Source organism: Bactrocera oleae, chromosome 3 (assembly GCF_042242935.1).
Source record: "Bactrocera oleae isolate idBacOlea1 chromosome 3, idBacOlea1, whole genome shotgun sequence".
Classification (NCBI taxonomy): domain Eukaryota; kingdom Metazoa; phylum Arthropoda; class Insecta; order Diptera; family Tephritidae; genus Bactrocera; species Bactrocera oleae.
In genome coordinates this window covers 28,449,199-28,465,652 of record NC_091537.1, presented here as the reverse complement: position 1 = coordinate 28,465,652, position 16,454 = coordinate 28,449,199, and the positions used below count along the sequence as shown (strand labels likewise).

General features: G+C 33.6%; 1 protein-coding gene across 1 annotated transcript in view; it reads right to left on the bottom strand.

Annotated features, from left to right (window-relative positions):
* The window catches only part of beat-IIIb (beaten path IIIb), a 73,657-nt gene extending 57,468 nt beyond the window's left edge, over positions 1 to 16,189 (bottom strand). Inside the window, exons 1-2 of the mRNA XM_036375412.2 lie at positions 15,093 to 16,189; positions 6,913 to 7,564 (exon numbers count right to left, since the gene is read on the bottom strand). Coding sequence (XP_036231305.2) covers positions 6,913 to 7,048 — 136 coding nt within the window. The 5' untranslated portion in view covers positions 7,049 to 7,564; positions 15,093 to 16,189. The remainder of the gene's footprint in view (positions 1 to 6,912; positions 7,565 to 15,092) is intronic.
* Between the last annotated feature and the right edge of the window lie 265 nt (positions 16,190 to 16,454).

The window sequence follows — 16,454 nt, the reverse complement described above, 5'->3', positions numbered from 1 at the left end:
AACTGGTGTTATGTTGAATTGCAGGTTTTTGTGATGCTTCAGTTCATTTAATTGTGGAACAGTTATGGGAACTGTTGCGTCTAGTATTTCAATTTAAATAATTCATCTTGCATAAAACGATTGGGTGCTGTCAGGCCTAAACAGGAAAATATTTTATTTGCCATCAATAAACACATTTCTTCTGTCATGATCAATGTCCCATTGTAAGTTTCCACAGTAATTTATCGTGTAAGAAAGTTTGCAACGCACACGACGTAATACATCCTCAGGCATGTCACCCCTTAGCTCCATCTACAAATCTTCCGGATTCGGGGGTAAACATGTCGCTATTACATTTGCTGTATACAGTACATAGTTGACACGCCCAACGACAGTCGGAAAATTTGAAAATGTTCTCAAATTTAATAACGTTATAATGTTTACCAAATAACAGTTAACTTTATAAGTTTTCGTGTGACGTTCTACAGATGACTAAAGTATAAAAATCTACAGAAAATTATCATTAAATATATTTTTTTATGCCATTAAAAGAGATATTGTGCGTGCGAAGCAGCAAAGTTATTTTTTTTTTACATTTGAATCATGATTCAATTACATACATATATGAAGGCTGCGTTACTTCGAAATCGAACAACAGTCGTCAATGTATTTCAATTCAATGACAAAAATGTCTTAACAACAATTGCAACCTTCAAAATATTAGTAACATGCTTTTTTTTGTAATTTATGTTGTCAACTCAAACAAAATTTTATCTTCCGAGAACGATTACCCTTATATTCGATATATAAGGGATTTCGAGAATCGTGTGCATCTCTTTTATTCACTTTTTTTTCGAACTACATTATTTGAAGCCTAACATTTTCTTTTGTTTTTTAATAGTATTATATCTTAGTATTATATCTTAGAAGTATTCTGTTAACATTATAATTTTATCCGGCAAATACTTTTCGAGTTATTCGATAAATGGTACAGGGTTTTCGTGCGCTTTCGAACGTACGCGTAAAACTTGTTTTTAAAACTGTGGTGGCTGTTACCTGAAAAGCCCGGTCAGCATATTCACATAAATCGAATTTATACACCTGGTTCCTGAGGCCGCCATTTTGTTAATTTTACTTTAATAATTCAGAATTGAAATTGTGGGATGGTTTGCGCTATATATTTATATACCACACTTATATAGAGCATACCACACTTTTCTCACATTAATACAATAAACAAATACAAGTATTTTACAGTTAATATTACTGTCAGTTTATTTAAGGAATTTTTTTTACTTTTTAGTTTGAAATGTTTAAATAACGTGTATTTTAGTTTTTTAAACTTTATTTATTTAATAACGTCTACAAGTGTCCAAAAATTTAAACGCTCCTTTAACTATTTTTATTATTTTTTAATCATTTAGCCCAAATACATATTACCTATTCGGCTCCTCTTAACGAATCAATAATTTAGATTTGCAAGGCATTTTCGAATCAACGACACAAGTGTACACAGATTGCCTTCTTGTCCCTTTTGTAACAATATTTGGCTTCTACAATATAACAATATTATTTCGATACACTTTCAAAATGAGGAAGCAATAGCCACGATACTGTCAATTATATTAATGGAGTTTTGATGGAATAACTTTTTTCAATATCGAAATACCGACACATACGATGTATACTTGTATATATACTGTATGGATATGTATATATTTCTGTATATAATGTATAAGCTTACTTCCGTGTAAAAGAAGCTCACCGCCGCGCTTTGCCCAGAAATTGTAGTCAAGAAATTTCGAAATGTGAACCCCAGAGCCTATGGCTGACTTTTTGCCGAAACTATGAGTCAATCAGTGAGATATATAATTGAAACTCGGGTAAATGTTTTTGTTTTAATACTATACCCATGTGTCAAAAATGGGTTGAATCGGATTCATACTTCGCTTAGCCCCTACATACATAGTATAAAGATTTTCGAACTTCTAATTGACTTTAAACCACATAAACCCGCCAATGTGGAAGTTAATTTAATGAAATTGAGAGAGCGTGTTTTTCTAATAACAGTGTATCTTTGTGAAAATGGATAACATCGGCCAAGAACTTACCTCAGCCCACATATAAATGGTATTCACGATTTGAAAATGTCCGGCTGACTTTACTCCATATATATGTTTATATTTATATATTAATAAAGTTTATTGAAAATAAGTTCCCAAGTATACCTGAGCAATGTCGAAAATTAATGCCATCAATCCATTTTCCTGCGCCTAATATTAAATATCCCATATAATGATTTCCGACTTTCCACCTGAATTTAAACCATTTAAATGTGTAATATTATATTTTAATGAGATGAAGGGTAAACGTGTTCTTAAAAGTCATTAAATTATATTATCTCTAACATTGTGAGTATCAATCAATATATTAAATTTAACATCTTCGGTTGACTTTATATAACATACATCTCATTGCAATAGAATAAAATGTTTGGTTACATTTGAACTTAGCTGTTCCCTACTTGTTTTATTTGTCATTGTTTTAACTGCTAATTTTAAATTTAAAAAATTAATTATTAATAAATATATCACAAAATATGATTGCTTAAAATCATGTCTTATTTTTTTTATTATGGTCAGATCAAACTACAGTTTTCACTTGAATACCTTTGAAATCAATTGAATTATATTGTAGTATTATTATTTTATAACTGAATTTATAATCAAAGATTCGGGGTCCAGTATTGTGCAGGAACGGATTCGAACCGGAAAAGTTTTTCTTCTAATCTATATCTGTGAAATTAAATCAACCAGAAATTTCTTCAAATATTTGATTATAATATTTTGTTCGACAAACAATAGATCTCATATTTTCTTACTTACATATATAGTATATACAAGTAAGTAGTATTATATATAAAATTATTGTATACTAGAAGAGTCGGCTACGTGTTTTTGTGGCTAAGGTATACATTATATTATGTTATGGTAATTTTTCCAATACAGTAATAATATTCTTGCACATAAAGACGAAAACTTTATAGCCAAAATTTAAAATGATTGATATGAATTTTATTAAATCTCTATTAAGGGCAGATCAACATAAAATTATTAATTTTGTATTTTATTAATCCTATATTTGAGTTTGTAACCAATGAGTGAATTACAAACTGGTAAGTTGATTATTTTATATATTAGTTAAAAATTTCGTACGACTAGAATTGCTAACTATTAAAAATTAATACAATGTTTTAGTCTACATTAGTTTTTTAGCCCTTAAAATTGAATGCAAATCCGTTGGAATCATTGGTGTATGCTGGATCAAGGCATCCTTTCCTTTGCATTTTCTATTGATAATCTTAACTTCGATGCCGTTATTCATTGACTTTTACTTATCCTATTTTTAATCACAAATTATGTGGTGGTAGTACAAGCAATTCCAATGTAATTAAAAATTCTGTGGGATAGTTGACTACGTCATTCTGGTTTTAGCTGTATCAACTGGTTTGTAAGTAAAAAACTCTGCTGGAAGGATATTCTGAGAGGTTGCATTGAGATCATCGACATCTTTGTTTTTTGCTGCTTCTATTACTCGGTCACTCAGCCAATTTTTGTTACTACTTGTATATTGTTGTTTTACGATAATTTGTCCATATCTAGTAACTGCTTCGAAAACACAATCGTAGTTTGATCTTGATGCAAAATCACTCGCATGGTGTCGTTAACTGGAGTTTTTTTACGTGTCGCCACAAATTAAATGACTTTAGGCATGCGTTTAATTCGTCAGCAACAGTTGACGCCAGAACGCCAGAACTGGGAGAGTCTCTCATCTGACAACAGAATTATGACTCTTTCAAAGTCCTTTCCAATGCCTTTAGCGACCTCTTGTGCGCCATTGTGCATTCATCCCAACTTATCAATTTGCATATCTGGGAATCTTCGTCACAGCGATATTTTTGGCCATGTTGCAAACTGGTGTTATGTTGAATTGCAGGTTTTTGTGATGCTTCAGTTCATTTAATTGTGGAACAGTTATGGGAACTGTTGCGTCTAGTATTTCAATTTAAATAATTCATCTTGCATAAAACGATTGGGTGCTGTCAGGCCTAAACAGGAAAATATTTTATTTGCCATCAATAAACACATTTCTTCTGTCATGATCAATGTCCCATTGTAAGTTTCCACAGTAATTTATCGTGTAAGAAAGTTTGCAACGCACACGACGTAATACATCCTCAGGCATGTCACCCCTTAGCTCCATCTACAAATCTTCCGGATTCGGGGGTAAACATGTCGCTATTACATTTGCTGTATACAGTACATAGTTGACACGCCCAACGACAGTCGGAAAATTTGAAAATGTTCTCAAATTTAATAACGTTATAATGTTTACCAAATAACAGTTAACTTTATAAGTTTTCGTGTGACGTTCTACAGATGACTAAAGTATAAAAATCTACAGAAAATTATCATTAAATATATTTTTTTATGCCATTAAAAGAGATATTGTGCGTGCGAAGCAGCAAAGTTATTTTTTTTTTACATTTGAATCATGATTCAATTACATACATATATGAAGGCTGCGTTACTTCGAAATCGAACAACAGTCGTCAATGTATTTCAATTCAATGACAAAAATGTCTTAACAACAATTGCAACCTTCAAAATATTAGTAACATGCTTTTTTTTGTAATTTATGTTGTCAACTCAAACAAAATTTTATCTTCCGAGAACGATTACCCTTATATTCGATATATAAGGGATTTCGAGAATCGTGTGCATCTCTTTTATTCACTTTTTTTTTGAACTACATTATTTGAAGCCTAACATTTTCTTTTGTTTTTTAATAGTTATCCCTTCTTAATCCTTTATTTAGGATTTAAAGAGTATATTGGTCATTTAAAATGGATTTCATCCATCATTCATAATCTCGCTTAACTTTAATACACTTAGTCCAATGATCCTCCAATAATTTTATGCCATCCATATAATAATTTTCCGGAAGCTTTGCAAAATACACGTCTACGGCTGCAGTAACTTCTTAGTTCGACAAAAAACTCTTTCCACGAAGAATTGTTTCAGGCCTCTGAAGAGATAGTGGTCGCTGGGAGCCAAATCTGGTGAATGGATGCCCAAGCAATTCGTATTTAAATTCGTTAAATTTTGTCATTGTTAAAACACATTTGTGAGCAGGTGCATTGTCTTGATGAAAAATTATGGTATATCCAAGTGTCATCCATAGTTATAAAAAGACGAACGAAATCGGTTTTATTCTGCTTAAAATGCTAAAAAATTTGCAAAGAAATTTGTTTTCGATTTAGATTTAACTTTTCAAACAACTTTTTCATATATAATTCTCCATGTAAAATATGAAGTACTTATTCGTCTGAGATGGCTATGGCATTAGCAATTTCACGCTTAGTCAAACTTGGATCTTCATGCACAATATTATGAACTTGTTCAATGATTTCTGGTGTGGTTTCGAATTTTGGTCGTCCTTCGCGTGGATCGTCTTCGACGGTGCGTTTTGAAGGTGAGGACTCCTTATATACTTCTAACAATTGTCATAAATTTCGTTTACTTTTAAACCTGTCAAAACAAAGAATCTAATCACTGCGCGAAATTCAATTTTTCCCATATTAAAAAAATTCCCTGGTTGACAGAATGACATGTATCTTTTCATGTGTTCTCACGACAGATGTACCAACTTGAGAAAAAAGATTTGGAGCTGGTAGTGCCATTTCTTGGTAAGACCAACCAACTTTTCAACCAACCTGTAGTTTAAAACTTTTATTAGCAAAACTTAAGCTAAAATAATTTGAATATCACAAAAATTTACCGCAATGTTTGGTAGAATGTCCAATATTCAGTACATTGAGGGCTAGAAAACAAATGTAATGGACGTAATGGAAGTATTTCAAGGCAGATGATGATGTCAGAGGTTGTGCATAATCAACTTTATATAACATTGGCCTCTTTTCAATTCTAATAATTTGAATATTACCGTTAAAAGGGAAGTGGGTGATAAAGCCACGGCGCTTTGAGGTTTACGCCACCAGTCTTCTTATTGGTTTATACATAATTAACAGAAAAATGCTCTAAGGTTAGGCTTGATATCACAATGCTTAAACCGATTACCATATAAAAGGCCTCCCCACACAACTCAATCCGTAAAAAAGCTAAACAAGATATACCATTATTGATACCATTTATTATTATTATTGTCTACGAGCGGTAGCCTGCGAGAAAATTAATAACTTTTTGTCCTTAAAAATACCAATAATTGCATGGTGATTATTTCAAATACAATTACAATTACGTACAAGTATGTATGTGTGTGCAGGACAGTGTATGCAATTACACTATATATTCACCGCTATCGCTGTCGGCAGATTGGCTTATACTGGATAATTGAATTTCCTCAGCGAAGTTTGGAAAAAACAGTTACTTTAACAATACATGAATGAAATTACCATCAGAGAGTAATAATCTTAATGGAAGGATGGTTAGTTAATGGTCTTATTTTTTCATTGACACACATCAAATATCCGTGAGTTATGTTATGCATTTGTTTATATTTGAATCGGTTTATATGTATAGGTGGATACATAGATTTCTTGTCGTGCCGACAGTTATAATTATGCCATACCCATATTTATTCGCCAACATTTTAATATCAGCAATTTACGCGCGTTGAAAACGAAAATAACATAATTCTATAAAAATGTATTAGCTTGATAAAAGAGACAGGTAATCACCATATTAAAATGTGCACACATGCATAAAGTAAAAAAAACATACGGTAGGTATAAGACTACAGATATGCCTACAAGTAATTAAAAATCTAATAAACATTCTAACGAGCAACACATTTTAATTTGTACAAGTATTACATGTTTTTGTAATGAAAAAGAAAAGATTTTAAACTCACCGAACACCGTGAAGCAGGAACATAGGAAAATCCATTTGAGCGAGATAGTCGATACAGCGCAGAAGGACCTTCCGGTGCTAGCGTTGCTGCGTCGAACAACAGTATCCGCTATGCTGAATGCTCTTACTTTCGCCATGAGTGTTGCTGAGCTCTGGATTAAACGAATGCAAAAATCTGTTTTGCAAGCAAACAATTAAAAAAAACTGTTTTTTTTTCTTTTCAAGGCGCGTTTGCCTTTGTTTTATTATTCGGTTGAAAATCGGGCTAAAACAGATTTTCTTCTGTGTGTTGACGATTCGTCTATTTTCGTTTTAACACAGTTTCCGTTCGTACTGGCCTTTATTTTGGTTCTGCATTACATTTTTCCAATTACACACCCATATATGTATATATATATATATGAATGTACATGTTAACAAACATAGTTAATGGATATGTAGATACTTGTATATTTTAACAACAGAGGAGCAATTGCTTTAGTAAATAGTTTTGCCGCCTGAAGACCTTTGCAATTGTTTCTAACTCATTTATTTTTTATTTTGCAAAAGTGTTTCCTTCATTTCCTATTCATAATGATTGCTGTGATTAACATATGCATTAGCTTAGATATGCGTAGTTTATTTCGAAAAACTTACGAAGTAGTTGGAATAATCTGAAACAAAGAAATATTATTTTATTCGAATTAATAAATGCAATAGATTGTACTGTTTATTACTATAACTACAATACAAATATGAACGAAATGTTTCTAACAATTTAAGGTAACTAATTAACTGATTTCAACATTTTTGTGGTCTTGGATCTTGTAAAAATTAAAAAAATACTCTGTTTTTAATTACATTTACAAGAATAATGTTAATTGGAACTATACCCAAGAAAAGACGTTAACGTTGCACCGAAGCCATAATATCCTTCACAAATACAAAATCTCCTGACTAGAACTTGATTCCGATTTCGTGAATATACCTTGTCAATTAAAAAAGTTTTCATTCCAAGCACTTTATTCCGATCGTTCAGTTAGTATGGCAGCTATATGCTTGAGATTTCATTATTGCCTTGGACAATAATACATGCCAAATTTTGTAAAGATACCTCGTCAAATGAAAAAGTTTTCCCTGGAAACACTTGATTCTGATCGTTCAGCTCGTATGACAGCTATATGCTATAGTGGCGTTTCCGACAAATGAGCAATATCTTGCGGAGAAAAGAACGTATACAAAATTTCAGTATATACAGGTGGACAGACAGATTGACCATTTATACATGTATTTTATAGGGTCTACGACGTTTCCTTCTGGGTGTTACAAAGTTCGTGGCAAGCTTAGTATACTTATTCTGGGTATAAAAAAGGAACTGCCGAAATTTAAACCCACTAACGAAAGCGCCGACAGTTTGAAGTTTATACTTTCACCGAAAGAATATCATTATCATTTTGTGAATTAATAATTTATTGGTAACTTACGCTGTCCATAAGCCCCTTGAAAGAAAAATTATAACGTCGCTTTAAAAGCTTTTCTGAGTTGGACGCTCTTTTAGCCACACTTCTGCAAATCCTTTCTCGCTGTTGGAATATGCATAGACATAACGTCACCTTGACCCAGCTAACTTCAAATAAATCAGACTTCATCTTCCCAAGGTAAGACTTCAACAGTCACTTTCGGTCGATGTTACCCTCTCGACGTGAATAGAGAAGAGGTTTAGTGGGAGAGGAGGTAACTACCACTATATATAGGGACGGGTCCAACATGGACTATGAAGTAGGAGCGGTTGTATACTCCAATGCTATTGACATCACTCTCTCTCTCTATCCGCCTCCCAAACTCAGCCACCAGCACCCGGAAGCACCAGATGTAGTGAAGGCCTATGGAGATCTATTCATTCACTACGGGTTATAACAGAGCCTTGTAAGCGCCATAGATTAATTCCAGCGGAGTCAACACATGTAGAAAGGCTGTAAGCTCACTGGTAGATAAACTACACTTGCCCAAATTTTGGGTACGAAAAAGTAAACGAGTAGGCCGAGCTAGTACCATGCCCGCTGGAAACGAAAGAGAGTTTTATATGCTTTTTAAATAAATAGTTCAGAGCAGATGGAAATCTATAACCAAAAACCTTAAAACGAAGCAGATATGGCTCAAGTATGACAAGACTAGAACTAAGGAGTTTTGTAATGTAATATTTCCACGAATAGTATATACAGACTTACAGCTACTACATAACGGACTACTGGCCTTTCGGAGAGCATCAATATTTGTCGCAACAGCAAGCTATAAGAGAATAAGGATACTGGCACCAAACCTTGAAATGGTCCTACGATGGTGAAATAAAAAGGTTCATCTAGTGATGATGAACATGTGGGCCAACCAAAATCCGTGATCACCGAAAATTCCATCGAAACTGTGCGTGAATTCATAAAAAATCAGCCGAAATCATCATTGAAATTCAAGGATATAGAATTGAACATCTCTAAAACATCGATTTATTGCATTTTGACCGAACATTTGGGCTTACAAAAGGTGTGTGCACGGTTTGTTCCGCACAAATTGACGGACGACCAAAAATTACTCAGAATTCAACGTTAGAAGTACGTCGTTAAAGAGGCAAAAAAAGGCCCGAACTTCCGTTACAAGATTGTGACTGGTAACGAAACGTGGTGTTTTCAATATGATCCCGAAACGAAACGCCAGAGTGGTGAATGAAGAATGAAGACGAAACCCAAAAAATCGCGCCTGGAGAAGTCAAAAGTGAAGACAATGCTGATTTGTTTATATGATTCCAAAGGTATTGTCCACAAAGAATTTGTTCCACCCAGCCAAAACGTTAATGAGGTATTCTACCTTGGAGTTTTGAAGCGTTTGGTAGCACGTATTCGACGTGTTCGGCCCGAATACCCGATCCGCTTTAATAGGCCGTACGGTAGGATATCCGCGTAAATTGCTGAAAAATTATAACTAAAAAACTACATGTGTTAAAAATCGTGTATACAAATAGAACAATGGCAACATTGGTGAAATGAGAGCAAAAGAGAACAACTGATTTCTGCGTTACAACTACGGGCATAACTTTTGACAAATTTGGTTTGATACGGGCGGTAAGTACGGAAGGGAGGAATGTCAGTGAATGTTTGTGCTATACAAGTAAGTAGCCAGTCGACATCCTTGGTGTATTATATGTTACAAACATATCAAGGCCAGTTGCCTAGGTACATTAGAGTATATTATAAATTTTGAAGTATGAATACGTTGGATATAAATAAAGAATATATCTTTACCGGATTTTGTTTATATTTACAAACGTTTCCAATCAAGTAATTTACCAAAACATACAACTTAAAAGAGGGTCAAAAAAATTGTAAAATATTTTTTAAGAATTACAATGCCTATAAATTCAACTCGCATAAAAAGAAAAAGTGATTTGTCTATAAAGTTTGCTGGCCCGTTGTAGTAAACTTTAAGACATTCTGATTGCGGTTGACGTGCTATGCTAATCTTCGGTACGGTCAATGGGCTAAGACTTCTCAAAATCAGTGATTTTGTATTATTCTAAATATTACGCTGTTAAATTAAAATCCAAAACCAGGCTTTACAAGATATCACTGTGAACAACTTTTAAGAATTTACAATGTCTATTAATGTCCTTAATCAATATCTACAATGGTAATAAGTGTTCGATTATCTATGCAAACAACTAAAATATGTATGAAGAGAAAAAAATCCAGGTCAAGCAGAGCAGAAGTAATGAACTTGAAAAATAATGAAATAATTAATTTAAGAAAAATGTAACACAAAGTAAGGCATATATTGTATATTCTTCTATAAGAAGTATAAAATATTTTTTATTCAATGTAATGTTTACTTATAGTATATATCTATGTTTACCCCTTAATAAGCGCTACCTTTTAGGTCTTTCACTATGTGAACTTCCGCAAATGTAATTTACGTGTATCAAAAGCACACCACATAAAAATAAATCCGTCAGGATTTCACCGTAACCCTTTGCATGTACTACAGTTTACTATCTCAATTAAAAGCGCCGAAATTACAGTCGGAAACATTTACAAATCGCTTGCACACAACCAAAGAAGTATTATATAATTCATAAAAAGAAGTAATTGAAGGCTTTTACTTCCTTCGCATATAATAACTGAATATTTAGTCGTACCATCTGTGAGAGTTTGGCAAATAACGGCGACAAATATTTATTCATACATAGAGTTTTGCTTGAGGCTTGAAGGATTTGGGTGCACGTGTTGGTTACACGCTTATCATAAATTCAATATTTTATATTGCTTTAGACTAAGAATAAACCAAGGGGGTACCCTGCTATTTTTCTATGCAAAACAAGGTCGATAACATAAAGGCAAACGAAAGGCGTTAAACGTGCATTTTCTCTAGTGTATGGTAAATGGGAGTGCGCAGTGGGCCTGGTGAAAAATCAATGAAAGAGAAATGTGAGTGAAATCGTAAATAATCTTTTACAGCTACAAGGAAGGCCAGTACAACTGAATTCTTTCCCAGGTAACAGTGCGGTGACTGAAGAAGGCACTTAGAAAAACATCTCAACTTGAAAGTGGTAATAAAATGTAAGTACTGCCATATTTTACACCTTTCGTGAAAATTCATAAATTCTACGGAAAATTGTGTTTTTAATAACACAATAAATTGTAAATATATCCTGTACTCTCTTGTAATATACAGTTTTATTTATCAGAAGTTTTTCTTTAACGAACATGTTATTTATTATTTTGTTAATTATGATTAAGAAAGAAACTAATTGCAATTACGTAGACTTCTAAGTGGACACGTATATATCAGTATATATATATATATTTTTTTTGTAAATATTGTACGTACATTTTTTCCAAAAGCTCTTCAAACCTCCATTAAAAGAGTTAAATGTTTGAAAAGTGTTATTCACATGAAGTATTCGATATGAAACTCATTCAATGTTCCTTTCGTATGTATTAGTAATTTAATAAAAGTGTTTCATTTTGTTCCCATTATGGTCAAATATAGTTAAAATCATATAAAGTTATGACACTTGGAGGAAAACTTTCACCTAAAAGCTATCTAAGTTATATTATTAAAAAGTGGAGAGATTTTATACTCTTGCAATATGTTGCTACAGAGTATAATAGTTTTGTTCACCAACGTTGTTTGTATCACCGAAAAAAAATCGAGTTAGATATGAGGTTATATATATATAAATGATCAGGATGACTAAATAAGTTGAAATCCAGGTGAGGTCTGTAACTTGAGTAAAACTTGAGATATCGTAATGAAACTCTGTACACGTGTTCCTTGGTACCATATAAAGTTTTGCATTTTATGGGCGTAATCGAAGCACTCGCACGCCACCAAAACGCCATTAATCGAAAACATTTAAAAAGCCATAACTAAGAACTAAATTAAGATATAAACCTATAATTTGGAACAGAGGATTGCAGTATCAAGGGCACCTGCGTGCTAAAATTTTTTTAAAGTGGGCGTGGCACCACCCACATTAAGGGGGAAATCCATATCTCGGGGCTTAATCGACCGATTTTTACCAAAAATGGTTCATCATATTATCCTGAATATCCTCTGTTACGTTGTGAAAGTGGGCGTAGTCGTTCTACAACCACGCTTACTACTCATATAACACAACCTTGAATTCAATATGATTTATTCACAAATAGTGCCTTCAAGGTATTTCATATTACGCCCAAAAATTTTCCAAATGAGACTATCACTTTTAGGGGCCCCAGGCGTATGGCTGAGTTTTTGCCGAAAATATCGTTCAATCTGTGAAATATAATAAAATATTGTAATAAATCTAAGGCAGGCCTTAAAATAAGTAAATATGATACCAAATTTGTTACCCACAAATCGATTTTATAATATTACAAACACCTGAAGACATTTAGCCGGCTTTGACCCTTTCAAGCTGCAAGAGCATGAAATATTCAGTTACGCTCGAACTTAGCCCTTTCTTACTTGTTCATTTTGTTTTTTTAATAAGCAATTTTTATAGACCTTTTTACTGAAAGTTCCGCAAGAATATTTGATTATAGTATTAAACCTCGGTAACAATATATGGAAGACTTCTGGGGAAATACACTACATGAGAAGATGTTGATGACGATGAGCATCCTGGAGGTGCGACCACGTCAACAAGCAAAGAAAACTTCGACACAGTGAAGATAATTGTGGGAAGTTGCAGAGGATGTTGGCATATCAATTGGCTCATGCCATTCAATTGTCTCGAGTGTATTGGAATGAATGGAAAGCGTTTTGCCACAATTGACGAGATCAAGTCACTTATCGAAGAAAGAGCTGATGGTCATACCGAAAATTGCATTTCAGAAGTGCTTCGAGGATTGGAAAAAGCGTTATATCCGAGGGGGATTACTTTGAAGGAGAAAAAATAGATGTTGATGAATAAATAAGTACTTTTAAATAAGAACCAAAATTCACCTTTTTCTTTGAACATATCCTCAGGGACAGCGACAGCTACTTAGAATAAATCAAACGCAACTATTAAGTCATATATGATCTAATACTTTTATTTTTATAACGGTTGCTCTGTATTTTCTAAATAACCAAAATGTATGGATAGGATTGAAAATTCTAAAATAATAAGGACGACGAAAAAATTTGTATCCGGATATCCTGTGTCCTTCCCTAGATAAAATTTTCCACAAACCAACAAACTTCTATTCGAAAGCGCATAGAAAGTTTTCTCATCAGTAAATGGTTTCATGTACATTTTCCACAGTTGATTAAAAGAAGCATTATTGGTGGTCACCTTCTACATATCGGTATTATAGATAGAAAGATTAATATCTCGTAAAACTAACCTAACTATTTTCGTAAACCTAACCGTTTAAAAGATATTAACATTTAAAAGGAAAACTTAAAAAGAAGAAATGAGAACAAAAAAAAAAACACAGACCATTTTTGTAGAGCAGTAAATTTAGTAAATAGAAGATTATGAGCGTTGCAATTTAAATGATGTTTTCTCATTGAGATACAATTCGTTCGTTTTTTTTTTTGAGCACCCTTATTTGTACGAAAATAGGACGACCAGCATAGTGACGCCAACTTTTGGTTTTGCACCTAACTTTCTTTACACTATTATAATAATGCGTTTTAGTACTATTAGAAAATGGATGATTTTTTTATACATATGTCATATATATATATACATACATATATGGCATATGTTATGTAAATATATCTCATCGTTTTATTTGGCTTCACCCAAGATAATACAAACAACTATGCATACTTTCTTCTAAAATTTGTTGAAATGGGTCGTGTCCTTCAAAGCCATAAATACGCCAATATGCAACCTCTTCCTATTAACTTGTATTTTAGTTTTTTTTTAAAGAACTTAGTTCAGAGTTATACGTACAGAAAAATATTAAAATATATCAATGTCTTCCTAGGGTACGTAAATGTAAGCTAACTTCCATTATGCAAATATTTATAGTACCAATCAATATACTTATGTATATTTTTCAAACCAAATAAGATACGTAAATGGGTGCAGTTGGTTCACTATAAACGAGTATTGACGTATTCTGTTACGTTGTTTCGTTGTAAAATAATTTTTGGAGGCTTTTTGAAGTATTTAACATCTTTGCTCGTAAAAAATTTATGAATATATTCGTAATTTTTTACTTATTAAAAAGTTTTAACTGCTTCGTTCGATCTCCGTCTCGAGTAATATTATGAAAATTGTTTCTTATGCAGGTATTACCATATCAGGCATTGATACCCATCCGGAGATCCGATATTTTTGGCTTATAAAACCTTCATATCAATATATTTTAATAGTTTCGTAGGTGCTCCATTGGCCAAAAATGCGCACATCACATATGGGGGCCATAAGCACGGACAAAACTTGAAATAAATGTAATCACAAATTACTAAGATTTATTAAATATATTTCCAAACTGAAGCAAGTATTGTGGAAATAGTGCGCCTCACCCTCGTTATGCTATATATTACACATTATTACCAGAAAATAAATCCATTTCTTTCTTCTATAATATATCTATAGTAGAACTCACCTAGAGAGCAAGTTGTTGTTGTTGTTAACATTTATTAAAGGTGAAGTCATTAAAAAATAGTCATTTTACTCTCTTTCTCAAAAGGCAAAGTGTAAAAGTCAGGAAATTGTTCGCAAATACTTACTTTAAATTTAATGCTGAATCCTTTGAACTAATTGCTGCCGCACATCACACACGCGCATAGACGTAATGGCGCACAGCAACACCGCTCAATAAGCCGTTTCCGTGTGCTACTCACAGCATAAAATCGTGCCAACCCACGTACGTAAATGGTAAGTACTAAACTCGTGGCACGCACTTGTTGTTAACTAAACACGTACACACGCGCACAAACACAGCCGCGAACGCAAAGCGACAACAATCTGCAATTCGAAGCAACAATTCATAAACGAGCGCACGATAACCGCATACGCAGGCACTTCGATAGTAAGCTGGGACAGTTAGACGAGTTAGCTAGCTAACTGACTGGCTAGCAAACTAACTGCGTGAAATGAGTGTTAGTTGTGCGGTATTAAACCGCTATCGCTGCCGGCACAGACGCCATCAACAATGCCAACGAGCACGACGTACGCGCATCAACCGCAATTGGAACGACCGTCAGCGTTAACGTCAACGCTATCTCCGTTGGAGTTGGCTTAGCCGGAGCCGCCGCCGCCATTACTACAAAGCAATAACAAATTATTTGTTGTCACGCACTTAGCTTTACGAGCGTTGTTTTTGTTATTTTTGCCTTCACTATTTTCATTCATAATTTATACGTTTAAATCTGTCGGGGCCGGCACTTTTCTAACTAAGCTAAGTGAATAAGCCCACACTGGCCAACTTATTGTTGCAGGTAAGTAAGTACTATTTACTTATAATCACCAATTGCATACTTTTGCACTCCTTTAAACAACACATGCACATTTGTACAAAGGTAATTTCAGATGCCACAAACGTACATAAGATAAATTTCACATGACTGCAACTTTTGAGTTTTACTTTTATCCGCGTTTACTTGCTTCTTTGAATGAAGATTTATGTGTTTACATCAAGCGACCGCTAAATCATCCCAGCGAAAGTTAAATGTAATAAAATTATTACACTTCGCTCCGCAGTCGTAAACGGTACCCTTTATTCGCCTCTGTCTTATATTTAAATGTCCTCGTTGACATTTATCGTATTCGCGTTTGCTTAGTTTATACCGTTACTTCGTGTAAACCGTAAACTTAACCACACAGGACTGACAGCTGTAATGAACTAAAAGCTTTGCTCTCCATTCGTAAAATTTCACCTGCGACTGTCTGCCACACACTCAACGAATTGAGCCGAATACAAATAAGGACACGACTCGTGCACAACGAACGACACGATTCGATGGTAGTATGAAATGCGTTCAGTCTACATCGGCTGTACTTCGAGGCAACGTACTATTTCAGCATTCGTGTTCTCTGCATATCGAGGCGCACATATGAAATAGCTTTAATTTTCTCTCATTTACAAAGCT